The sequence below is a fragment of the Drosophila arizonae genome, chromosome 5 (assembly GCF_054131065.1).
Source record: "Drosophila arizonae isolate 15081-1271.41 chromosome 5, UAZ_ARI_1.0, whole genome shotgun sequence".
Taxonomy (NCBI): domain Eukaryota; kingdom Metazoa; phylum Arthropoda; class Insecta; order Diptera; family Drosophilidae; genus Drosophila; species Drosophila arizonae.
Genome location: NC_142925.1, coordinates 5823098 through 5849656, shown reverse-complemented (window position 1 = coordinate 5849656; position 26559 = coordinate 5823098). Strand labels below are relative to the sequence as shown.

General features: G+C 40.2%; 2 protein-coding genes across 7 annotated transcripts; one reads left to right on the top strand and one right to left on the bottom strand.

Annotated features, from left to right (window-relative positions):
- The first annotated feature begins 2743 nt into the window (after nt 1-2743).
- On the top strand, nt 2744-6882 carry Pgant1 (Polypeptide N-Acetylgalactosaminyltransferase 1). Of its 2 annotated transcripts, none has more exons than XM_089471538.1 (5): nt 2744-3270; nt 3423-4264; nt 5115-5514; nt 5576-5697; nt 5751-6882. In XM_089471538.1, exons 2-5 carry the CDS (start codon nt 3597-3599, stop codon nt 6373-6375), a joined length of 1815 nt encoding a protein of 604 aa, XP_089327664.1. In that variant the 5' UTR covers nt 2744-3270; nt 3423-3596; the 3' UTR covers nt 6376-6882. The 2 variants fall into 2 exon arrangements, with proteins under 2 accessions (XP_089327664.1, XP_017865400.1); XM_018009911.2 differs by having other exon boundaries at nt 2744-3339.
- Nucleotides 6883-10072: 3190 nt separating this feature from the next.
- Khc-73 (Kinesin heavy chain 73) lies at nt 10073-26516 on the bottom strand. 5 transcript variants are annotated; one of them, XM_018009896.2, is made up of 19 exons: nt 25334-26516; nt 21252-21339; nt 21012-21175; nt 20390-20906; nt 19747-20323; nt 19114-19689; nt 18735-19049; nt 18583-18624; nt 16810-18475; nt 16604-16749; nt 16145-16174; nt 15642-15744; nt 15445-15567; nt 14403-14417; nt 13405-13467; nt 12906-13316; nt 11914-12504; nt 11537-11848; nt 10073-11477 (listed from the first exon to the last, which is right to left on the bottom strand). In XM_018009896.2, the coding sequence occupies exons 1-19, from the start codon at nt 25386-25388 to the stop codon at nt 11398-11400; spliced, it is 5874 nt and encodes a 1957-aa protein (XP_017865385.1). In that variant the 5' UTR covers nt 25389-26516; the 3' UTR covers nt 10073-11397. The 5 variants fall into 5 exon arrangements, with proteins under 5 accessions (XP_017865385.1, XP_017865386.1, XP_089327651.1 ...); XM_018009897.2 differs by lacking the exon at nt 14403-14417; XM_089471525.1 differs by lacking the exon at nt 18583-18624.
- Between the last annotated feature and the right edge of the window lie 43 nt (nt 26517-26559).

The window sequence follows — 26559 nt, the reverse complement described above, 5'->3', positions numbered from 1 at the left end:
TGGTGTGTGTATAATATAAGATTCCAAAGAATACAATTTTTAGAAATCGATATTTTCGTATTTTCAAATCAAATAGAGAAATAAGTAGACAAAGGGACAGACGTTGATGGAGAAGTATAAGCGGAGAAGAGGGAGGGAGCGAGAAATAGAGAAATAAAACGAGCAATAGATGAAGAGAAGTATAGAGTATAGAGTCTAGAGAAACTGAAAGACTAAATATATAAAGTTTTTTTTTTTTAATTAATAATATTATAAGGCAAAATTTTTCAAAAATCCAAACTCCCCAATGAAAAGTCCACCTGAATATAATAATTTAATCCACAGATTATGATAATCAATATATATAATAGATAGGGGCCATAATTCACTTAAATAGCATTGACAGCTAACAACAGGAAATAATAGGCCTCAATGAAAATATGCCCTTCATGTGCAGAAGACTCACAATATATAAATGTCTTTCTTTTCAAGATTGCACAAAGACTTAAAGTCAACTCAGTACTCAATGGCTTTGCTCAGCATATACAAATTGGCAATAAATTATTGATTCACTGCTCTATTATGACCAATTTTGATGCAGTCGTCTTTCCCAGGAGTCGCTGCTGCCTGCACTGCAGTGCAATTCCCATAGCCAATTGATAAAGTATTTCCACACAACGCAGCTCCTAGCGAACTCATCTCCTTTTGTATGTCCAATCATAATGAAAAGCAATCATCGCAGTTGCCCAATCTTTTGACATTTTGTAGAGCAGCAGATAAAAGAAGCGTAACAAAATGTGAAACAAGGCAAAAAAAAACAAAAACAAAAAAATTAAAGAAAAGCAAAAGTAAGGTAAAGTAAATTGTGGTTAACAATTTTTCAATTGCAATCGCATTTCCAATTCTATTATTAACCGTTGTAGCTGTTGATGGATGGCCAAGATGTTTGGTCGGAGGGCTGGATGAAGACGTAGCTGCCTGATAATGGGGCCATAGAAATGGACCAGGCCAAGACGAGCCAGACCAGAGCGTAACCAAACTCAGGGTCATTTAGATCAAATGGGTATTTGCGGCTTATGTCATTATGGTCAGAGCTCGAACAAAACCTAAACTCTGAGCTATTTGTTTGTCTTGCTTTGTTCGGCTTTTAATGAGGCCTCGCTCTAAGAGTCAATAATAAACATACTTACAAATCCAAAAATCCTATAAGATATGTGCGCTCAATTAACGAAGTAATATGCCTTGATAAAGCTTTAAATAAATCTCTTTGTATGCCTCATAAAACTCGACTTGGAGCGACCTTTAGTTATTAATAAAAAAAATTAATTGAGATATGCTAAAATAAACATAATTTAGTTGCTTCAACTTGGGCAATTGTAGGTGTAAATATTTTTAGCAAGCAAATGCAAAAAATAAATAAATAAACTTAGTAAAAAACGAATCTAAATGTAATTTGCTTCAATGTTACATTTTAACGGCTAGTTAAGATTTTGAGGTCGGAAATACAGACGAAACAGAGTGAAAAAAATTAAAAACAAAAGAAAAAGAAAACGAGAAAGAAAAACTTTTTGCCAAACGTTGTGTGACTGGCTAAGTAATTTATTTCCTTCCTAGTTTTATTTGTTTTTGTTTTTTTTTTTGTCGCTTTAAGCTATTAAAGAGCGTTAGCGCAGATGTGCAAAACAAGCCACTTGCACCTTACACCATCTAACAGAGAGATGGCACAGATGGATTCCCACAATGTTGCGATCGCCGCCCCGACCTCCTGCCACCTCCAGCTAAAATAAAAACTTCCAATTATCAAAGTTAGGGAGCTCTTTGAACTCTTCTTTTCGGCCGCTCACCAGCGGCGGCCCCCGCAGCGACATCTTTGCGTATACGTAACATATTAATTATGCCAAACGAAGCAACAGCAACAACAGCAGCAGCAACAACAACAACAATTTGAGAAGAGAAAAATGTTCGAAAATAACTTTGCTTAATTAGCAATATTGATAATTATAAAAGCTAAATATAATATTAATATATTGACCTCATTTCAATTTAAAATAAATGAAAGTTCAAACTTGAATATAATAAATATAATATTTCAATCATATGCTGCAACAAAGTGCCATCGCGTGTTAAGAAACCAGCAAAGGAGACCAATAGACATTTTTTACTTTGTAGGAAATTCAGTTTGTTTTCACATTTAACAATAGCTGAACATGCAATTTGTGCATTAAATAATACAACATAAGTGTCAAGTGAGGCATTTTTTAAGTATGAATATCAAGATCTAAGGTTGCCTTTCGCTTTTATAATTAAAATTTACCAAATGCACTTAAACACCCACATTTTAGACAACTATCAATTTGTGGCCAAGCCATGAAATAATAGTCATATTAGCCTATACAAAATATAAAACATAAATATATATTTTTAACACATATAATTTTAATATAAAAAAAAAGCTTTACACGAAAAATTCAAATTGTTTTCTTTACATTCAAATTCTGGCGCACTTTTACATTAAGCAACGCAATTTTTGCGTGTTTTACAACACATAAGATTAATGTAGTGCTGCCAGATAACTTAAAAGATATGCTGCTGCCACTAACCAGAGTGCTGCTGCGCTCAACGGCAAGCAGTCACAATTCACAATCTTGTTATCTAGTCTAACACTTCAAAGTTAAAAACATTCGGATCAATGATTTTATTAATACAATAACTAAATAAAAATAAATAAAAAAAATAATAAACAAAATAAATGTACACACTTATTTCACATAAACTTTTCTGTAAACGTTTCGTTGACCCGCAAGTGTTTTTCGAATGCTGAACGCATCCATAACACTTGCTAACAGGTGGCAACGCCGTGTCACCTGCTAGTCGTTCGTCAGTGTTTTTATATTTTCGCGAAGCAATATTTAATTAAAAATCATGTACAGAACGTGTTGATTGAATACAGTATTCAATGTTAACTAAGTGTAAAAAATGAATTACACTAAATATGTGTAGGTGCATACATAGCACAAACCTGTGCCTAAAGCAACAGAAGAAGAAGCAACAGTTAAGCCATATACACATACACAAACATACAATATAAAACCAAAAGCACAAACAATACACACACACACACACACACAGTAAGGTGCGAGCTATGGGCGGCGCGCAGCGGATGGACAGCATAAGCGACCGCAGCGACTAGAATTAACGTTTAGTCTAGTTTAAGCCACAGACGCCACATCACATAGCACGCTGCAAGCTGCTAGCACGGGAAAAGAATACGAATGAAATTTAAATATATAGGTAAAATAATCTAAAAATAAACTTATACGTAAGCAACGGGTGTGGAAGAAACGGCAACAACATATTCATGTATGTAAATTAATATAAAATATTTGCCAGCTTAAATATGTATGTATATTTAAATATGTGTGTGTGTGTTTGTCTTTTGTCAGCGGACTGCGCAACAAATGAAGCAAAAAACCAGCAATCGTAGCAGTCGTAGCCACGTCCACGCTGCAACGTTGTAATTGAAAGTGAACCGTGCTACCTCAACAAGCAGGAACACCTACACATAGGCACACACGTGTGCATAGCCACTGACTCTCACACACACACACAGAAGCAACATGCTGCCTCGGTTTCGTTCCTTCTATGGCAAAATAATTATATTTGTGCTCGTCGCGCTATGCTTTATACTCTATCTGAAAGTTCAACCAGCTAGCGAGGATTTTCCTTTGCCCGTCAGAGCGAGACAGAGGCCAGCTCAGCTGGCGCACGTGCGACCGAGAGCTCATGAGATATATCCAGACAATGAGCAGGAGAATGAAATAAGACCCGTTACAGTATCGCCGTACGAGCAGAGCATACAGTTAGATCTGCAGAAGCAGGATAGAACGTTGGGCAACAAAGGTGTGGCCGTGCACCTGACCGGCGCTGCGAAGGCGCGTGGCGAGAGGATCTACAAGAAGATCGCACTGAACGAGGAGCTGAGCGAGCAGCTCTCCTACAATCGCACCGTGGGCGATCATCGCAATCCGCTGTGCCTAAATCAGAAATACGATGATCCCAGTACCCTGCCCACTGCCAGTGTCGTCATTATATTCTACAATGAGCCATACTCCGTGCTGGTGCGCACGGTGCACAGCACGCTGAACACGTGCAACGAGAAGTCGCTGAAGGAGATCATCCTGGTGGACGATGGCAGCGACAATGCGGAGCTGGGCGGCAAACTGGATTACTATGTGCGCACACGATTTCCCCCCGGCAAGGTGACAATACTGCGCCTGAAGAATCGGTAAGTGAAAGGGCACGATGTGGTGACAAACGGCGCTAAAGAGGGTAATGAAGCTATTGAAGGTAATTGGGTAAGGGGTACAGCGGCAATCATCAATCTGTTGGCACACTTTGACTGTCTCTTACACTCTCTCTCTGTCTCTGTCTCTGCCTCTTTCTGTCTTTTTGGCTAGGTAAATCTTCATTGAGCTAATCGAATGCACATTCAACTTGTTGGCTGTAAAATTAACACAAACACACGTTCGAGTGGATATCGTTCGGTTTGCCTTCATTTGAATAACTCGTTTTGTGGCACAGACTCACAGTCGGACGGCCAGACTGGGAGCTTCTTCTTTGCAGCTTTTAAAGTTGAAGAACTAAAAAACGTTCAAAAATTTCAAAAGTCAAACTGAAGTTTGATTAGCACCACGACTAACAAATACCTAGCAGACGAAACAATTAACAGTGACTCAATGTAAAATATACATATATATACTCCCCAACAGCTCGAAGGGTCATAGACTCGACTCGATTTGGCTTATCAGACTTAGGTCAATATATATGCCCATGCTACGTGGTTTGTTTCACCTTGGCGACTGTTTGGTCTGCTTATCATACCCCATACCTGCTGCGGTCGAGGGCATATAATGAAACCGTAAAACCTGTTCGTCAACTCATGATTATGTTTTTGACTTTTATTTTGTATCTTTCGTATCTCTCGCTTAGCACTCGCGCGTACGTCTCTCTTCGCTGACCCAATAATTTAATTCTCTTTTTTTTGTTGGCTTGCCCAAAATACCATTTTGGCTAAAGGAAAGTTGGTAGCTCTGTTTTAAGCTGTTCTTCTTCTTGGTTTATTTGTTTGCCTACAGCTTGGGTCTGATACGCGCTCGATTGGCCGGAGCTCGGATTGCCACCGGCGATGTGCTCATTTTTCTGGACGCTCACTGCGAGGCGAACGAGGGCTGGTGTGAGCCACTGCTGCAGCGCATCAAGGAGTCGCGCACCAGTGTCCTGGTGCCCATCATCGATGTGATCGATGCCAAAGACTTTCAGTATAGCACCAATGGCTACAAATCCTTCCAAGTGGGTGGCTTCCAGTGGAGCGGTCACTTCGATTGGGTGAATCTGCCGGAGCGTGAGAAGCAGCGCCAGCTGAGGGAGTGCAGTCAGCCCAGGGAAATTTGCCCCGCCTACAGTCCGACCATGGCGGGCGGTTTATTCGCCATGGACAGACGGTACTTCTGGGAGGTGGGCAGCTACGATGAGCAGGTGAGTCGACGAACAGCAGATGCTGAGAATCAGTTATGCAAATATGTATTCACCTCTATAGATGGACGGCTGGGGTGGCGAGAATCTGGAGATGTCGTTTAGAATCTGGCAGTGTGGCGGCACCATCGAGACAATACCCTGCTCCCGCGTGGGTCACATCTTCCGCGACTTCCATCCCTACAAGTTCGTATACAGCCAACACCCTAATGGATCTCAATTAACATTTACTTCCACAGATTCCCCAATGATCGGGATACGCACGGCATTAACACCGCTCGCATGGCCTTGGTCTGGATGGATGAATATATAAACGTGTTCTTCTTGAACCGACCCGATCTGAAATTCCATCCGGACATCGGCGATGTGACGCATCGCGTTGTGCTGCGCAAGAAGCTGCGCTGCAAGAGCTTCGAGTGGTACCTGAAGAACGTGTATCCGGAGAAATTTGTGCCCAACAAGAATGTCAAGGCCTGGGGCAAAGTGAAAGCAGTCAATTCAAACTTGTGCCTAGACGATTTGCTCAACAACAACGAGAAGCCCTACAATCTGGGTGTATATGCCTGCGGCAAGGCGCTGCAAAAGTCCCAGCTCTTCTCCTACACCAACAGTCTGGTGTTGCGCAACGAGCTGAGCTGCGCGACAGTGCAGCACAGCAGCTCCCCACCGCATCGCGTTGTGATGGTGCCCTGCCTGGAGAACGACGATTACAACGAGCAATGGAAGTACGAGAATCAGAGGCTGGTGCACGTCAACACAGGACTGTGCCTCGACCACAACGGACTGAAGAGCATGGACGATGCACTGGTCGAGAAATGTGATCTGTCCAGTGACACACAGCGTTGGATCATTACACGCGACTGAGCTAGCCACAAGTGCGCTCCTCGCAGCCAGCGAACCAGCGGACCAAGCCAATTCCAACCCAACAGAGAGAAACTGACTAAGCGTCGCGCAGTGCGACGCTTTTTACCCACAGACTCAACTAGAAACGCAACATGTGTAAATACAAACTAGAAAAGAAAAGAAAACGAAAGGATAGAATCATATAAAATATTTTCTATATAATATATACACTATATAGAGAGCGTAAGTTGTAGTTAGTGAATATCAAAGGATGACAGATCGACACAAATCAAAAATACGTCAAAATATATTAACAGATTCATTAAGTGTTGTGCGTTGTGTTGTTGTGTAAAATAAAACTAAATGAAAAGCTAGTAAAAGTTGTATAGATATACATTATGTAATTCTCTATATATATATATATATATATATATATATCTGTTTATGTGCATATTATTCCTATGTAAAGCTTGAATAATTATAATTGCTATGTGATCATCAAATGATAAATCCATCAACAAAAACAAATGATATTTATAATAACACTCGCATTCCGAAACAAGTCTCGAATAATCAAACTATATCTTTTAAAATTAAGAAAACATGAAGGATGCAATGCAAAGAAAAAAAATAAGAGTAAAGCATTTATCAAAAAAAAAAAAAAAGAAAAAAAAAACTATTTTTGCCATTTATTTTTGAAAAAATAAAAAATATACATACGAAGAAACTGCTTCCACACATGGAAGACTTAAAACAGAATAAATAACTTTATGTTCATTCATTATTCATTATGGGAGAAGGGTATATGGGATTGCCTAAATGGGCCTTTGTCTATTAGAACTGTTATGAGTGGAGTGAGATTGGGATATATATAAATATATATATATATATGTAGATATGGTCATGTGAAGCCTGTTATGTTGACGTATTTATGCTTTTGGCTTGGGCCCACTTAAGGTGTGGCTAAAGGCAAATAACTATTATAATATTAGGGCTTGGAATTCTGGCTATAAACATATTTGTTTCGATGTTAATGATTGCTAATCCCATTTTGACACGCTCGCTGAAGACAAATACATATAATCCCATCTCAACATAACGGCATTATATACATATATTTTAACAATATATTCTGCAATCAGCTCTACAGCTCCACTATAGAGCTTATTTACAGATTCCGAACGCGCATCATGCAGTCATTGACGCCCGCTTTACAATATTTTCACACGTTTCAACACAAATTTTTGGGCGTCGGTCAAGTGTTCGAGCCATAAAGATTTAAAGAGAGGTCTAGTTCAAGGTCAGTAGCGGCTTTTTACTTGAATGTCGGCCAAGTCAAGGTGAGTACAGATAAATAGTACAAGTTATTAACACAGCTGCGCCGAAATAGAAATGGAACTCGATAATTGAAAACAAAAGGCGGGTATTTGTAATTTTTTTTTTTTTTTTTTTTGTATATTTATAGATTGTTAAGTACATAAATTGTTGTTTTTTGTTGAATACTCAAATTGTTGTTATTCTTGCATTTATTGCAATTTTTTTTTTGTTTTTGCTGACGTTAAATATACCAAAAATCGAAGTATAAATTACAGAAATTGTTGTGTCTGTGTGTTGTGTGTGTGTGTGTTTCTTGTCTGTTTTTTATGGCGTTTGTTTGGTTTTTGTTATTTAATGCTACTAAGTGAAACTTTACAATAAAACAACTGCATATATATTTAAAGAGAGCTCAAGTGTGTTGATATTTGTGTTGTTGTTTCTGTTGTTCTTCTGTTGTTGTTGTTGTAGTTGTAGTATTTGGTGTAGGGGTCGATTGCACAATAAAAGCATTTGTTTTGCTAATTCCATTTGTTTATTCAACTTTATTCAACGGTATTTGTTTTAGTAGTTAAGTAGCTGATGTGGCCTACAATTTGTAATTGATTTTGTATTTTGTATTTTAATAACATTTATTTCGTTGACCGTGCTAAAAGCTCTAAAGTGCTCAAAATTACGAATATCTGTGACTTTTGTTACTTTTACGAATACTCTTCTATCTGTTGGTTTTGTTTTTCTTTATATATATATATTGTATATTTTTTGCTTTCAAAACTATCCACATAAAATTGCTATGCTGCTCTTCTGCTAATTGAAGCCAATGCCATAAACATCTATTCATATCGAGCTTATCATATATAGTATATATATATATTATATCTTTTGACTGTGTGTGTGTGTGTGTTTTGTTTTTTAGCAAATCATATTGTATCTACATTTGACTGCTCTGATAGTTAGTCCAGGGCAATAGCTCCTCAGATGTGCCATATAAACAAAAACTATTCTCTGCTTTATTAAGGTACCATATTCTTGTTGCTTTAAGTATTTCCAATCTATATATACTATAACTAATATACATATATGTATGTGAGTTTACGATCTAGAAGTGGCTAGCAAGCATTTCTAAACTCTTTCTCAACTATTTTACAAGACATTGAAAGCGCTTTTGGCGTGCCTCTAAATTTAATTTCAATATTTTTAGTTAATTTATAATTCATATCTTTTTTTGGAATATCTCTCATATCTTCAAGCTCTATTTAAATGTTTTAAATTACGCTTATTAAATGCATTAAATTTCAGTAATATTTTATTAATTCTTGTGCTAAAATCAGAGAGTTCTATTCTGTAACCAAAACTTTCGAAATCCAACTCAAATTACGGCTTCTACTTATTAATTGCACACACATCAAATATTTAGTATTTTATTTTTTGTTTGGAAATTATTTTGAATGCTCTTTGAACATTTTGGAAATTCAGAAATTTAAATTTTCAATATTTTTGCGAAACTTCGGCTTAACCCGAAGTTATAATTCGATATTTTAGTTGACTTTTTATGTGTATCATATATATATATATATATAAGTATATATATAATTATTATTTAATTTGTATATATATATTGTAGTTTATTATAGCTTGCTTTTGAATTTTTCAATTTTGGACGTATTTTCAAGTAAATATTTTTTGTTTTTTTTTTTTTTTTTTTGGTAGTTGATGCAAGTAGAAAACACAGTTCGAAAATATACATATGCATACCTAATATTTAATATATATTCATGCATATTAGTATATATATACTGGGGTCTGCTTGGCTGTTAGTCGATCCAGTATTTGGGTTACTTTTACTCTTCTTCTTCAACTTCTTGAACTCAATATTTAGTCATTCGGTTTTGAATTTTGGTATCTAAGTGTAAATCGCTTGTTGTCGGTTGTAGTTAAATATTTTTTGTTTTTTTTTTCATATTTTTTTTTTTATTGTTTGTAAATTGCAATTTATCTCAGACTCAGTTTGGAGTGTCTTGGATGTCTTGGTTGTTGGATGGATGGATACGTTTACGTACAAACGTTTCGTCAGCCGGTTTGCTGTTGTTTATCATTCCATATACATATTTCACTTTATTTTTGTTAATATATAGATTTATCTTAAACATAAAATTGAATATTTAACGCAATTATTGCTTCATTTTCATTTTGTTATTTTCACGTTTTTCACAATCTGTTGGACTAACGCAAGCCTTTCATTCTGTATCAGTGTTTGGTTAATGGTTCACAAACATAGTCGCACAACCTTCAACATTGATCGATATATGTAGATATATGTATATTTATAAAACTAATAATACTTAAATATTGCACATCGATTAGCAAATTAAGAGAGAGAATAGAAATAAACAAAACCGAAATGTGTATAGCAAAATGAAGTTTATTTAAATATACATATAAATGGAAAAAATTATAAATACATCACATCAAATAATACAATTAACATATATGCCAAGCTTCTTGTTCTCGAAAACAAGATACAAGATTAATTCATTAAGTGTTTAATTCCTTAATCTTGAATCGCCTCTCTTGCAGCATACATGGAATATGTTATTATATACTAATATTGTATTGGTTTCCTGTCGGTACATATATATGTATGTATATATATAGATAAATGCGCTAAATAAAATGTGAGCTCAATCAAAGGGGAGATATACATATCTATATATATAGAGATAGAGAAAAAGTATTGCATGTCTGGTAAAACTTACAGCATAAATATTTATATACAACTGATTTCATATATTTTTAATACAGTCCATAACAATAAAAATAAGCTCATAGTAGTATTAACCAAGTCACATTGATATATAGATCAAGATATAAAAATATATAAAGTAAAGTTTCGTACATACAAAAAACAATTTAACTAAACTAGGCAATCAATTAATCAACCGGTACAAAAATATACGTACATATATATATATATTAAAAAATATAAATATATAGTTTCAGAATCGAATTCTTGCTTTATCAAAAAGCAACAAAGATCAATTAACTATGGAGAACGCAACCAATTGAATTGAAAAATAATAATCGTCATTAGGAAACATTCACGCAGACACGAACGAACATAATTATAAGCTACGATATTAAACTAAGTGTCTATAGATCCAAAGTTTTTGTGGTATTGCACTTGGTTAATGCAACTACGCAAACGCTTTGTTTTGCTTAGTTAATCCATTAAGAGCGAGTCGAGCAGCTGGCTGAAGAACGGCTCGACCACTTATCTAATTTTGTTTTTTTTTTTTTTTTTTCTTTTCTTTCAATTGCTAGTTAGAGTCGCCGTAGACACCGTCGTATAACTCTACATATCAAAGCGTCCGATTAGGTGTGCTGTGTGTGGGGGGGTTTGTGTGTATAACTGCGGCATATGGTGCAATCGATAGTTAAGTTAAGCTAGCGTGGTGTATGGATTGGTTAATGCTCCGCATTGTTTCGTTGCTGGACGATCTAGAAACGTTGGCGACCTTAGAAGGCCGTCGAACGTCGATTCGCATAACACTTCTTGCCGTGCCTGTTCGCATCGGCAGCGCTGCTGGTTGCACGCAATCTGTGGCAGGTTGTAGGAGTTGCAGTCGTTGTTGTTGCTGCCCCTGCAGTCGTATTCACTCCTTTGCTAACCAACGTCGATTGCCTGCAATTAGTCCAACGCTGCAGCTGATGCGAACATTTCGGATACAATCATTTGCGCGCTGACACATTTAGCGATTCGCCACGGCTCTTCGATCGCGTCATTGAGCTGCTCATAGAGGTGCTCATCTCTGCAAAATAGTAAGGGTGAGTCAACGCCGCCTATATTGTATATCGCCTTGCTGCCCACCTTTGCTAATGCTGTTGCTCTTCTCGGCCGCCTTGTAGGCGCGCATTGCCCTGCCCCGCTTGTCCAGAAGCAATTTGTCGGCACGCACGAAGATGCCATGCTTCGGCTTGCACTGGAAGTACTGTATACCCTGCACGGTGCCATCATTCTTGCCCGTGGGCGTGTCCAGCTCAACGCCGATCCAGGCGCCTGGCTGGAAGTGTGTGGTGCCCACAAAGCTAATCACGCCGCTGGTATTATACGGACGTATAAGCACCGATTCACCCACCACAATCCATTCAGGTAGCGTCACATCCGCATCCTTGCCTTCATCTATTAACAGAACGGAATAATAAAAGAACGCGTCCGTATTTTGCTTTCATTTCTATGATACACACCTTCGACCTCTGTGCTGCTCGACATGAGGCTGGCATTCGCATCCAAATAGGCGCCCAAGCCCTCCATTTTGGCCACCGAGGCGCGTTGCAGGTTGTTGTTGCGTGTCACTTGGCTTGTGTGATTGCTGTTGCTACTGTTGTTGTTGTTGTTATTGCTGCTGTCGCCACCATTGCTCGGTGGTTGCGTTGATGACTTCTTGCGCCGCATTACTTTGCCCGCTGGCAGCTGCTCCTTGACAATGCCATCGCCCTCCAACTGCTGCTCCACTGCCTCCTGCTCCATTTTGTTACCATTCTGATTGTCTGTGATTTGCTCGTCTACAGGCATCTCCGGTTGCTGCTCCACTACCAACTGCTGCTGCTCCTGGCTCACCTTGCCGTTGTCCACGTTGTTGTTATTGGCTTGCAGCTGCTGCTCGCATTCCTCGTCGCTTTGTGCATTTTCTTTGGGCAGCTCCAACGGATGCGTGGCCACTTGTTGCAGTTTCCTGGTCTCAATTTCGTGCGTTTTGGCTTTTGGCATGTCCTTGAGGAAGGGATTGACGCGCGGCTGTCGATTTGGCGGCGAGTTGGAATTGTTTCGCTCGAAATCTATAAGCAATAGACATATATAGTACAGGTGTGTGTAACAGATGTCCGTTCCATGAGATTGATATTGATATTGTGTGATTGATATGTTAAATGAATGTGTAATCCTTGCTGTTGAGTGTTTCGCTTAATTTTGTTTTATAGAACTGAATTTTGTTTAAATACTTGAAGCACTTTTGCACTAATTTTACATTTGAAGAGGGGTTTAAGGAGTTTCAGGATTTTCACAAAAAAATTTCAAAATGGGTTCGAAACGAAACTCGAGTCAATTTAAGCAGCACTTCAAGTGGAATTTTCAAAAAACGAAAGAGAAGCATATGTAGATGTACCCAGCCTAACCAGTTCGTATAAACCTTACTTATGTATATATATATATACTTTGTATGTATATGCTCAGCACTCACCTGGCGTCTCATCAATGCTCATGGAGCGCATGGAGGTAATATCCTCATTGCTTAGATTATTGCAGGATACCGCCTGAGAGCCGTAGCCGCTGCTGGTGGACGAGCTCATGCTGAGCGTGGTCAGACCAGTTAAGTGCTTCATATTCGCATTGGCGCTGGATGTGTAGCTCAAGTAGCTCTGACTGGAATGACTGCTGACGTCCATGAACGAGTCCATGGTCTTGGAGGCAGTTAGCCGGGAGCGTGTGGCCAGGCTTTTGTTCTGCTGCCGCTCCTGCTCATACTCGGCGGCATATTCCGAATCGCTGTAGCTATCCTCGGGCTCCTCATCCAGCGACCGATGGCCGCCCAGCGGCTCCTCGTGCAGCGTAGTCATGCGCATGCCCAGCAGCTTGCTCGTAGCCGGCGATGCTGTATGAATAGAAGAGCAAAGGATTAGTCAGTGTCTGCTGGGATAACTTTAGGTTAGCTACAGCTTAGAGCTAGACAAACCACATACGTTTCGTTGGCGCAATTCTCAATGTGTTCAAGTTCAAATTGAGATTCAAAAATGTTGGACGCGCTGCATTCCACGGGTATCAAGGAAGACAATGATTATGTAGTTTTGTATGTTTAGTTACAATGATTCAAACAAGATTCGATGAGCGATACAATAGATAAACAAAACAAATCAAAACTAAACGAAAAAGAAGAACGTAACGCACTAGCTGAACAACGGGCAACTAGTTCGCCACACAAATGCAACACAAACACTAACTAGATAATAAGAATTACTAAGAATAATAGCTATATATATGGAACTAGGTCAACAAATTGATTGCTCGAAAATCGTGCTATGCGTGCGCTGCTGTGAATGGTGCGCCAAATAGGGGTAAATTGGAAGACACAGAGACAGATATAGAGGGAGTTATTGTGTAGGTGTGAGTGTATAGAATGAATGAGCAAATCGAAATACAATGAATGCAACATATATGATTATATGTAAGATGTTAATAATGTCAAGAGTTGTTGGTGTTAGGATTTGCATGAGAGAGATTTCGATTTGTGGTTGAGGAATGAAAGAAATACAATGAATAATGTATGTAGTACTGTCAAGAGTTTTTTTTGGTTTTTTTTTTTTTTTTTGGTATTTGAATGATACGAGATGTCGTTTTATTTTACTATTTTTGAGGGGAATGAGAGCTAACGTTACAGAACTAACAATAATACTACAAAATTACTAACTAAATTCGTAGTACTAAATACACAACTCCCTGGCGCTAAAATGATGGAAGTTATTATGGGTATTACATATGGTATATGGTACATTAAATGAGTTCAACATTTATGTTTAACTTGTGTTCTTTGCGATCATGGCTGACTGTGCGACTGCATGTGTCTATGTGTGTATGAGTGTGTGTTTGTGTGAACAACAGACAAACTGAAACGCCAACTAACAATTAATGTATTTTCAATCAATCTTATATTTATGCACTTTACATTGGGGCCAGCCTTTACCTGACAGTATAGCGCCTGTGTGTGTTTGAATATATATTTTTGTATATATATTTTTATTTTGAACGATAGTCAAAATTGTTTTTGCAAATTTGTTTCAAGTTGTTGAGAAAGCACAGAAGAGAGTACATTATATGACATATGAAAGTAGAACCAGACATACATACGAGTTATACATAATAAATAGATAGAGATCTGAGCGTGTGTTGGTGTTAAATATGTGAGAGCGTCAAATGATGGATATGTATGCCTGTCTGCATGTATATATGTATGTGGGACAATCAGTATTGATGTAGGTATGTCAATTTATATGATAAGCTCTGGATGAATTGCATGGAGCTCAGGTGAAGAGTAAGAGTAATGTGCATCTGGAACTCGTTGCGAAACAGTTCGAGTGGTTGTGTTACTTGTTGTTGTTTAGAGTTGTTGCTATTGTGTTGCATTGAAGCAAAAGCCAAAAGTTGAACTTTAGAAACAAGTTTGGAAGCATTAATTGCATTTAAATCATTTTTGTTTTGTTTTTTGTTTTTCGTTGCTTGGGCATAATGTATATTAAAAGCAGTTTGGTTTAAAGGATTTATCTTGTTATAGTCAACTGTCAGTACAAGTCAGCTACAAGTTATACGAATACGAATACATAATAGAGTACGCTAGATATATATATATATATGTATATACTTCTTATCAAATCAAGGCTAATTATTACAATTTTCAAAGGGAAATATACAGATATATATTGTATGTACGTAAACAAAGATAAATCCCTTGCTCTAAGGCATGACAGCAACTAGATCGCACTTTAAATTGATTTTGATTTTGGTTTTTTTGAGTTGCTGCGCATAAGCAAAAAATACTATATAGTATATATAGTTTGTTTATAGTTAGAGATTATATGTATGTAGTGATACAAAAATTAGTTTTGATTATATGGTTTTTTTTTTGTAAACGTTTGGAAAAAGTTGCTCAAAATTAAAGGTGAGTTTCGAAATAAAATTGTTGTTTATAGCTTTCGCTATATGCCAGACTGGCATTTCTATATACATACCAATGCCGAAGGCTTTCCCTGGGGAGTCGTCGCTGCTGCCCTTGCCGCCAAAGCTATGCCGATTGCGTATAATGCCACCGTTGCCAACGCCTGCAGCTCCTGCTCCGCCGGCGCCGCTGTGTGCTGCAGAACAAGGCGTGGTCCATTAGTTAAGTAAACAGCATAAATAGATAAGCATATAATATCAAATAATATACCTGGTGTGAATTTGTTGCCCAGCGCTGTGTTGTTGAGATCCGCAAAGGACTCGGAGCGACCCACATTGAGCAGCGACTCCATGGAGGCATCGAAGCGCATGATCTGCATAATTTTATTCATGAGTTTCTTAGCATCACAAATAGCGTGTATTTAATTTAGCATATTCATAACAAATGTTATTTAACAAACGTATATGAAAAGAATGTTGAAAATAAAAAATAAATAAAGTAAAACAAATCAAAAATCATAATGAGAATCAAATTAAGCCAAACACAACTGGCGAACGCGCACAAACAAATCTTGGGAGCAGGAAATACAAATATAAACAAAATACGAAACGAAAACAAATAGAGAGAGATACAAACACACACACACACACGCACACAGAGAGAGAGGCACACACATAGAGATTGCCGAAAGTAGTTGAGGAAAAGTATTGCAATTATCTCTAGAAAGCATAGTTTACATAGTGTTTCGAGTACATTGCACACAGATTACTTACACTCCCGGTTGTGGTGGTTTCTTTGACCGTCTGTGTGCGCAGTGAAAAGCGTTTAGTTTTTTGATGTTGTATACACAGCACAGGGCAGTTAAATATGTACACGCACAAACATATAGATTTTTTTTTTTTTTTTTTTTTTTTTTAGATAACATCAATATACAATTGCAGTTTGGTTAGGCGCGCCAAATTTTGGTTAGTTTTGAAATTTGATATTTTTAGTGTGCGGTGTGAACAACATAATTTTTGTTGGGTTAGATATATTAGTTAGATTTTTGGTGAAAGCGCATAGAGATTGTGAAAAGAGAAAGAATTGCGGTTTTTAGTCAAATATTTGTAAATTGTACAAGTTAAAATTTTGCTAGCGGCTGCTTGGGGTGGCAAGGTGTAAGCACAAAAGGCACGAGAAAGCTTAGCACTTTGAGCTGTTGCGAATGCTTCTGCTTAGGCGCCATCACATACCTGCGAGAAGTTCGGCACACTGACTGTCTTGCGCATCGAGAGCGGCTGTCCGTGCGCCGTCTCCAGTTCCTTGACGGCCACGCTTTGGCGCAAGCGATCCAAGATCAATATGCTCTCCACAGCCGACACGCCACGCGTGTATTTCTCTGCGAAAATAAAATAAAATATGAATATGAACTTATTCACTCTATAAATGAATTGCTCACCTATATAGGTCTCGCCATCGCAAGCGGAACAGTCATCGCCACTAGCTGCTAGCTGTGCGAGTGATTCGCGATCCTCCAGCTCCTCAGAGGCCTTGGGTATATTTGACACCACTTCGTAGGTGACGCCGCTCTGCCAAATCGCATTCTCGCCGCGCACCAGCCGGAACTTCTTCAGTCGGTCGGTTAGAGTCTGTCCTTTTTTGATGTTTATGCTGAGACGCTTGCGCAGCACCAGATCCATGGGCGCCGGATGCGATAGACGCACTGTGGTGCGCAATATTAGATAGATGCGTTCGTTGGCTTCGGTCACGCGGTTCAGCGCTTGACTGTCGTGCATGGACGAGTCCCAGCTGGCCACGCAGCACACATCCTTGTCGAGATGCTGCAGAATTTGCAGGGTATAGAATCTGTGGCCATGCTCCTTGGAGAGAATGGAATTGATGCCCGCTATGGACAGCTCATCGTTTGTATTTTGCGCGGAGAGATCATCGCCGTTTAGATTGAGAAACAGCACGGGCACATGCGGCTCCATGCCAGCGGGTGGATCCCAGGAGGCGGGAGCGCCTGGTATGCCTGATCCAGGTGCCGGCACCAGCACGGCATTGCGCTCCTCGGTCAGCGAGACCCACTGATGCACCAGGCTAAGCTCGCGTTCGCGTTCCTGCTCGTTCTTCTCCTCCTTCTTGATAAGCATCTGTATTTGCTGATCCAAGTATTGGCGACGGCGACCCAGCGCCTCGCTCCACTTTTCGCGCAGCACTGTCAGATCCTCCTCCTGGTAGGAGTCCAGCGGTCGCTGTAACCGTGAACGCACAGTCACACTGCCGATGGCCACGTTGACTATCGACTGACAGATGATGGGCAATGTGCCAGAGTTCTGCACTGGCTTGACCCGCACATTGACACGACGCTGCTGACCCTGGCGCAGCTGGTAGATGCCTCCGGTGAGAACCTCATTGCGGTTGGTAACCTCCACGGGTGAGTACTCGCCGTTGTCGTTTAGCTCGTGTATTTCCACCCACAGCTCGATTTTACGCGAGAGTTCCGCCCAGCGATCGACAAGGGATCGTGCCTTGGCCTGTTGCTGCTCTACCTCCCAGCCCTTGGACTTGGAGAAGCCAGCACTACGATGTCCCCAGACCTCAATGGAAAGTGCGCCCTCGATGCAATGCTCCAAGAACTCCTCGTTGATGTTAACCGTGAAGTCTTTAGTGTGCTCGAATTTGAATACCATATTCTGGTCATGCGTTGTCGATTCGGCATTGATCACAGGCACCACCACCTCCTGGTGGCCCCAGAACGTGTACTGGCAAAAGACAAAGTTGGATAGCGACAGCGGCAGTCCGGAGGCGCATTTGATGGTCACTCGGCAAGTGATTTGATTGGCCATCGGATCCACGGGATCATCGTATTCATCTCGCGAATCTGCCGACGAGGTCTCCGACACCGATTCGCACATCCGATCCTGCGGCATTTGGCCAGCAACACGTTGAATTTCCACCTGCAGACGACCTGCCACCTCGCCCTGTTGACTAATGATGGGCGTATGATAGTCCAGCTTGACATCGTGGAACAGCACTTCCAAGTAGACATTGGCCACACCAATGAGATTGTGATTCTCCTGCGACTCGTAGAACGGATCCTGTGGCTTGCCGCTGTCCTCGTCCTGCAAATGCAACACAGCATAAGTTTAAAGTATATACGTCAATGGACTTCGATTGGTTATGTTATGACTAGATTGTGTGTTTCATGGAGTGGGGACTTATAAATTACCTTGTCATCGAATTCATCATCTGAGAATGTCTCGATAAGGGGCTGTATCAAGGGTTAATTGAATGCGTGTGCGAATTATACACAAAGTTTCATGGTTAGTACGAGAGACAAAAAAATGGAAAATGTGATGCAGTAAATGAATAGCCACGCACCAGTCCGTTAAGTATGCGCTCCTTGTGCTCCTGGTACATCTCACGCATGTCTATCAGTTTGTTCTCCAGCTTCTCCATGCTCCAGATTTGGCTGCCCGAATTTGTGCGCTTCACCAGAATTGCGGGTTCGCTGACAAAGGCTCCACGCCGTCGATTTGGACTCAAATTTGCTGGCGGAATTTGCAAGGTCACCGAGAATTTGGTTTTCTTCTCCATTTCCTCGGCCAGAAAGTTGGCCTCCTGCACCAGCGAATTGGCTCGCATAATGTCGGTTTTTAGCTGACCCAACGAACGTCTGAACATTTCATCACGTTCCTAAATGCAGAGATAATTTGTAGTCATACACATACATATATCGAAGTTTATTTTCAACTCTTACCTGTGCCCATTTCTCCACTCTCATTTGCGAGGTGGGCGTATTGGGCGTTACCTTGCCCATGCGTAGCGGATCGTAGGGCGCATACGGTGCGTAAGGTGTGCTGGGCGAGAGTATATTACGCAATTGCTGGAATTGACGTTCGTACTCCTGTCGCTGTTTCTCCAGCGCCACCTGTTTGTCTTCCTCATGCTGCCGCTCGAGGCGTGCAATTGCCGTCTGTATGGGATCATTGCTCAGCTCATTCTGCATTATCTCATCGCGTGCAAAATTGTAATCGATGAGCTGCGCTGGTGTCTGTGGCTCCGAGGCGCACATGCTGGTATTATTGCCGATCCGTGGCGAGTTGACTCGGAAAAAGTGGTGATTGCCCCACAAAATACGATCACCATTCTGCAGGGGCGTCTTCTCCACTACAGCAGATCCATTAACAAAGCAGCGAGCACCCTGCACGGGCTCCATAAACAAGCCGCTGTCTTCGATGGTGATCACACAATGCTCCGGCTGTATGCCAAGGCCCGACAGCTGTATATCCGGTTGCTGGCCACTGATGCTGCGACCGCCAATTAGCGTGCGTTCCTGGAATGAATTAAAGGCTTAAGTGGACTTTCAAATATTAAGGCAAGTAGAGCCTACCTTCAGGTAGTAAACTAAGAGTTCGTTGAGGGACGGATCTGCGTTTAAATTGACCAAGTAGTACTTGTTCTTCTCGACCTTAATGCCACTGGCCTGCACACTGATACCCATTTGCTCCAGCGCCTGCTGTCGCTCGTTTTGTATGCGCTCCGTTTTCACCAGTTTCTCCTCCCAGGTTTGCGAGATTTGCTTCATCAAATTCTCACTCTCAGCCAACTTGTCTTGGACATCACCCACGGGCGAACCTGTGGCATGCTTCAGCATGCTACGCAACGTCTCCACCTCGTGCCGCAATTCCCGAATAATACGTGCATTGGGATCCTCATTGACCACAGCATGGTTGACAATGCGCTTGGCTCGATCCGCATATCGCAGTGTGGACAGTGTCTCCTCGTAGTTGTCTGCCGAGGGGGAAATGGTGGCCACCATAACTGTTTTGGAATTGCCGCCGAGGTTGTCTTTCAGCAACCAGGTCAGCACGGAATCTCGATAGGGCACAAATTTATCGTTGCCGCCTTTCTTGCCGTTGGTTTGATCGGCCAGCTTGGAAATGACCAGACCCAGGGTGGTCAGGGATCTGGAAGAACATATAGGAACAGAGTTTACAAAGATAGATAAAGAGATCATTATAGCTATAACTCACTTGTTGATATTGGAGCCTTCCTTGAGTCGATCACCAACGGCGCCCGTTTTGACCGCACGCTCGGAACCAGCCAAATCGACCAGAGACATGCGCGAGACTTTCTCTCCACTGACGCCGGTTGTCTGGTCGGTGAGTATTTGTGTTAGCACGACTGAGAAGACGGCATGGGAACGCGATGATTCGGCATTCATGTTGGTGGCAGCCACCGTACGCGATTTGTTGCCCTCGGTCATGAGGTTGTCTATATCCTGATACGATGTGACTGCCAGCTGCGACAGCCCATCCACATAGGGGCCCATAACATTATGTTCGCGCACCTTCAGCGACTGCTTGTTGGGCTTGGGATCGAGCAGGTCGTGCACTTTCTCATTGTAGATCTCCATATAGGATACCTCCACTTTGTACATGAGTTCCGGTGTCGATTTGTTCGCTATGGCTGAGAAGAGTTTGTCGCAGAGGCGCGGTATAATGCCCTTGTTCTCCTGTGAGCCCATCATTGTGTACGATTTGCCAGAGCCTATCAAGAGAAACACATATAGAGAGCGAGAGAGAGAGAGGGAGAGAGTGAGAATGACATTGTGAGTCACGTTTGTGTTGATGTCTTACTGCTTTATACACTTACCTGTCTGGCCGTAGGCGAAGATGCATGCATTATAGCCCTGAAATGCATTATCCAGTATATCACGTCCCACACAATCGAAAACCGTCTCCTGTGACGCAAAGCTGTCATCTTCGGGATTCAGTGAGTAGAAGCAGTGATCGAATGCAAATGTCTTTGGTTGTTTTCTGCATGAATCAGAATTAAACAGTTAGGGGGTCTGAACAACAACAACAACAACTATGCCAAGATTAATTAGCTTACCTTTCCATCTTTTCCAATGTTGGCGGATTTTGCAAAATCGTTTGCTGTTTCTCCATTTCGACAATGCATTTTGTACCCAATTCAATTTCTGTAAAACGAATTAGATGAATATTATAAAAATTGATATACATATATTATAATGCATGTAATGTGTATATGATAAGTGGAATTCAAGTTATTTTCAGCCCAAGGTTGATAACGAGTTCAGAATAGCAATGGAAAAAAATGTATATATATATTAACTAAATGTATATAGAATTTATATATGATAGATATGTACAGCCGGTTGCTGGCTGATTTCGTACATATGTGCGAAAATATACCAACAATAAGTGAAATATTATTGTATATACACATGTATACATTATGTCTGTACATTGTATAATCGAGCGATAAATGACTATATATGTATATAGTATGAGAATATATATATATTTCTTTGTATGTAATGGCAAGTCCAATGCCTTAGCGCAATCTTTATGTACATAAATAAAAACGCGAACCTTTCAAATAATTGCAATTTCCGAAACGACAGCAACTACAACAAAAAACCGACTGTTGCCTAAAACGTGCAGCGCAATAAATATTCTGGTCTGAAATATTTACAACTTAGAGCTAAACACGGATAAAACACCGCAATAAAAATAGAAGTGGAATTTGCTAAAATATTTCAGCCCGTCACGGCTGGCCATTGTCCTCTGCACGTAAGCGAGCCAAACAATGAAAGGGCCAACAGACATCCTGCCGCATGCAGGTCATAAAGTGCCCAAAGTACAGTGAAGCCATTAGAGATTAGTAATTCAACTTAATTAGTAACTAACTGTAGTTTACCTAATAGTTGAATAGCTCCCACTTGCTGTAAGCGCTGACTAGTTATAGCATATTGATGGGCCTATTTCTCTATTCAACCTCATCGAACTCGTAAACTAGAATAGCTAAAGACATGTCATTTGTTGTGTGGCTCTCTAGTATAAGTAGCACATACATATTCAAGTCAAGTCTGGTACACATTTCGCCCAACTCCCTCGAAACAGGTCGATGGGTAGACCTATATTATGAATTATTAAACATAGCTGTATATAAACTCTACTGGGGCATTGTTCCAACTGAGCACACAGGCAGCTCACCGAAAGAAATTTAGTGGATAGTGTAACAAGTTTTCTAGATGTTTAATAAATTGTACTCTAATATATTTATATGACCTCAAATCAAGTTTGTAAACGTTTCACGAGAAGTGATTTGCCTTGGCCAGGCTTTACTGTACTTTACATGCACATGGCTAACATCTGCGTGCATACAAAACACACACACATACACACAACAGTCACTTCCCTTGCAAAACCAAAGCCGACATGACACGCAGGACATTGGCCAAAGGCCAGGCCGGGGCAGAGCAGCCAGAGTTGAGATATCGAGAATGTTGGAGAAACCACAAAGGACACACATCAACAGAGCCCATCAACGAGTTGTTGTGGCTTCTGTGCGTCTCTCTCTCCCTCTCTCTCTGTGTGTGTGTTGGCCGTAACAGTGGATTGCCATAAATTATTTGATGGGCTGCCCCCAATAGTGAATTGAGTTTTGGTCAGTTGGCCAGCTGAGGCTGAAGCGTTTTGATTCGCTGTTCAGTTCAGTTGATTTGGACATTTCTTCAACTTAACCTGAAACTGTGGCAGACGCGTTTGCCATTGTACAATGTTGAAATTAACATATACACACCAACGCACACTCAAACACACACACACACATAGAGAGATTTGGATAGACATTTGGTCAGCAGGCAGGGAAAAACAGGTTAAGCTTTTTGGTTGCTTTCGCGCTGTGACTTCATTTCAAGCGCAACTGTTTGCGTTACCTCAATGTGTGTCTGTGTCTGTGTGTGTGTGTGTGTTTGCTGTGAATTATGTGTATGTGTGTATGTTTCTATAAAGTTTTTACTTTACGCTGTGTGACTTATGAAGAGGTCGTCAACAGCAATATGGCCGAAAAGCGGAACGATGCGTAAGATGTCAAAAGCAAATTAATTACAAAAAAAATTGATGGGAAAAACTAAGCGATTACGTGTGTAATAAATATGACTATATAGTATATAATACTAAATATTAATAGTACAAATATGCGTGTATATCAGTCCTTATCAACAGGCCGATAAGAGTGACGCGCATAACTATGTATGAATGTACCTTGTTCCGCTTATCAATCGGACATTCACACATTCACACATGTACACACACATATTCGCTCTCTCTCTCTCCCATGACTTGAGAGTGAATCAAGCGCATAGAGGGGGACATGACATAAAGCGGCCCCACATAAAGAAGTGACTGTGTGAGTGTGAGTGGAAATAGCAGCAGATGGAAGCAGAGCAAAAGGAACCAGCGATACACAAAACATGACAAAATACAGAATACAAAATAATAAAGTAAAAAAAATAAAAAACACATGCGAAAAGTAAATGGCAAATGGCAAATGACTTCCACTTGCCAAAGGGGCGCAAATTGAATGCCGCTGCAGAGTCTCCCTCCCCCCATAGAGTCCACATTTCCGTTGCATTGCCTACTGACTGTGTGTGTGTGTGAGTGAGTGTGTGTCTGAGTATGTGTGTGAGTCATGGATAAGCCAAATGAATGATCGCCGTTGACATTGGCCAAGTGGAAACGCGATGTTTGGCTTTTATATATATTTGCAATTGCCTTTGCTGTGCTTTGCTTTGCTTTGCTTGCAGCACTTGCAACACTCGCGTCGTCAGTTTCACCTCATGAAAAATTAGCTGGAAATGTAAAGCGTTTGTTACGACAGCCAGTCAGTCACTCACTCACTCAGTCAGTTAGCCAGTCAGTTAGACGCTCTGCAAGGCTGGCCATTGCAAAAAAAAAAAAAAAAAACAAAACAAAAGTTGCTGGCGTTGCATTGAAAAACGAGGCGACCTTTGCAAAGGAAACAGCATTTGCATGAGAAACAAGAACGCAAAACCCATCTATACTGAAGGGCCAACGAAGTCGAAATACCCTAGTTGATATATGACTAACACTTCTTAAAGCTTTACTTCCGGCATATAAACTTTTCTATACTAAATATAGCAAATACCGATGATAAATCGCCCACATTTCAAAAGTTAGTAAAGCTCCAAGTATTTAAGTTTATCAAATATGTATATTTTAAGGAAAAACCCCAACTTTTATGTATTTATATAATTTTAATAGTGCTAACGGCCACAAACATATTTATATTTGTCAAGGTTTTCTCAAGATTTTTGCTAACATATAAGAGATTAACTTGGCTAAGACCAAGTATTGAAGATATAAAGTTCCAGCATATAATGTATATTTCGAGTATATTATATATAGTTCTATATATATTTATATATGTTTCTTTGTTTCAGTATATAATATATATTTAAGTCCAGCCGAATCACATATATTGATTCGACGATTAGTCAAGCATGCTCCAGTTTACGTTTTAGAAGGTTTATACTGTACAGTCATCTGTAAAGTACAATACATAAGCAGTCAACATCACAATACAATGAGCCTACACCAAATTACATTAGGATAGCTTGAAAACGGAAGAGATTAGTTTGAGTGGAAAAATAGTAGTAGTAGGATAGAGGCAAATACTTCTAGATACTCCAAACACCCCACACAGAGCCATAAACTATATAGCTTATTTGTATATGTTGTGCTACTTATAATACACTTGTAATCACACCTACACACACACACACACACACTTGTTTGTGCTGCTCCGTCATACCCTAAGCAAGGGCAAAGAAAAACAGCTAAGCTCGCGCCTCTATGCAAATTTTGTTATCCCCAAAAATAAAGTCCGAGCACAAGCACACTTTATAGAGGTATACAACACACATATAAATATATGTATATAGAGAAACATACATACATACATATATATGTATGAGTACATATGTACATTCAGCTGACTTATGCATTATTGATTGCAGCGCAGACAAAAGAGACAAAGCTGAAAGGAAGCCCTGCCAGCTACTGCATAGACGCAGACCGCTGGGTACTTGGCTTTAGCTTTACCGTTTTTTTTATTTTTTTTTTTTTATTTTCAATATTACTTACCGCGCCGATTGAAGGGTCGCACCCGCACAGCAACTTTGATCTTATCACTTGACATCTTGTAGGCCTTCTTAATATATATATACTCTCACTTTTAATTAGACGCTTTGACGCCTATGCTTTGAGTAGTTCAGTGGGTGAATCATGCAACCACCAAAACTCAATACATATACATATATATATATACGCATAAAGGGATATGGCTGGGACGGTATTCTTGTTATTTTAGTTCGCTGATATTTCGTATTTTTTTCACTTTTTTATTGAGCCCGCTGAGAATTATGTGTGTGGCACGCAATCTAATATATTTTGTTTGGCTGGCAGGTGAGTCACAAAGGCGAGGGTCAGGATGGGCGCTAGAGAGCCTGGAATAGTGAGCGTTTCAATTAGCGCCACGGACACGCCTAAAAGTAACTGTAAATGGAGCTATAGCTGTATTTGTTGTTGTTGTTCTTGTTATTGTAGCAGAGGTACGTCATGTAGTGGGGGAGCTGTTTCCATTTCATTCTTGACTTGCGCTATTTATTACACAAATACACACACGCACACACACTCACATATGTAGACACTATTATTATTTTTATTATTGTTGTGGCTGGTGTGTGCTGGAATTCTACTGTATTTGCACGCGTTATTATTTGGGCAGACGTTTAAATATTTGCCTTAAATTATATTACTGTTGTCTCCTAATTACGTTGATTAGTTTATCCTGCATTTGATTTTGTTTTTGCAGACAAATATAAGGCGCGCACGCACACACATACACGAACACGCAGAGTCTTCGCTGGACTTTTGGCAAGTAAGCAGGCGAAAAAGAAGAGAGAAAAAAAGACACAAGCACTGGGCGCTCCACCGACGCCCGCGCGAAAAGTCTCCCTCTTGGCCGTTTCTTGACTGTGTGGACTGTGACTTTTTGTTGGAGAATCGATTTTTATGACTCTTTTCCTGAAGCTGGATTTTTATGCTGCGCAGTATTTGTTCTCGTTTTTGACTCTATTTCGTTTAGCAATTGCACCGTTTTATCATTGTCGTTTGCGCGTCGTTACATACTATTATTATTATTATTTTCTAAAATTATTTTTATGACGATTTTATTTTTCGCGTCATCTCACTTTAATTTTTGCTATTTTATAATGGTTTCTCAACCTGCTCTGACTGCCGATAGCGATTGACATTGTTTGCAAGTTCCAGCGCAACCCTGGCTGCAGTGCTGCCACTTGATTTGAGTG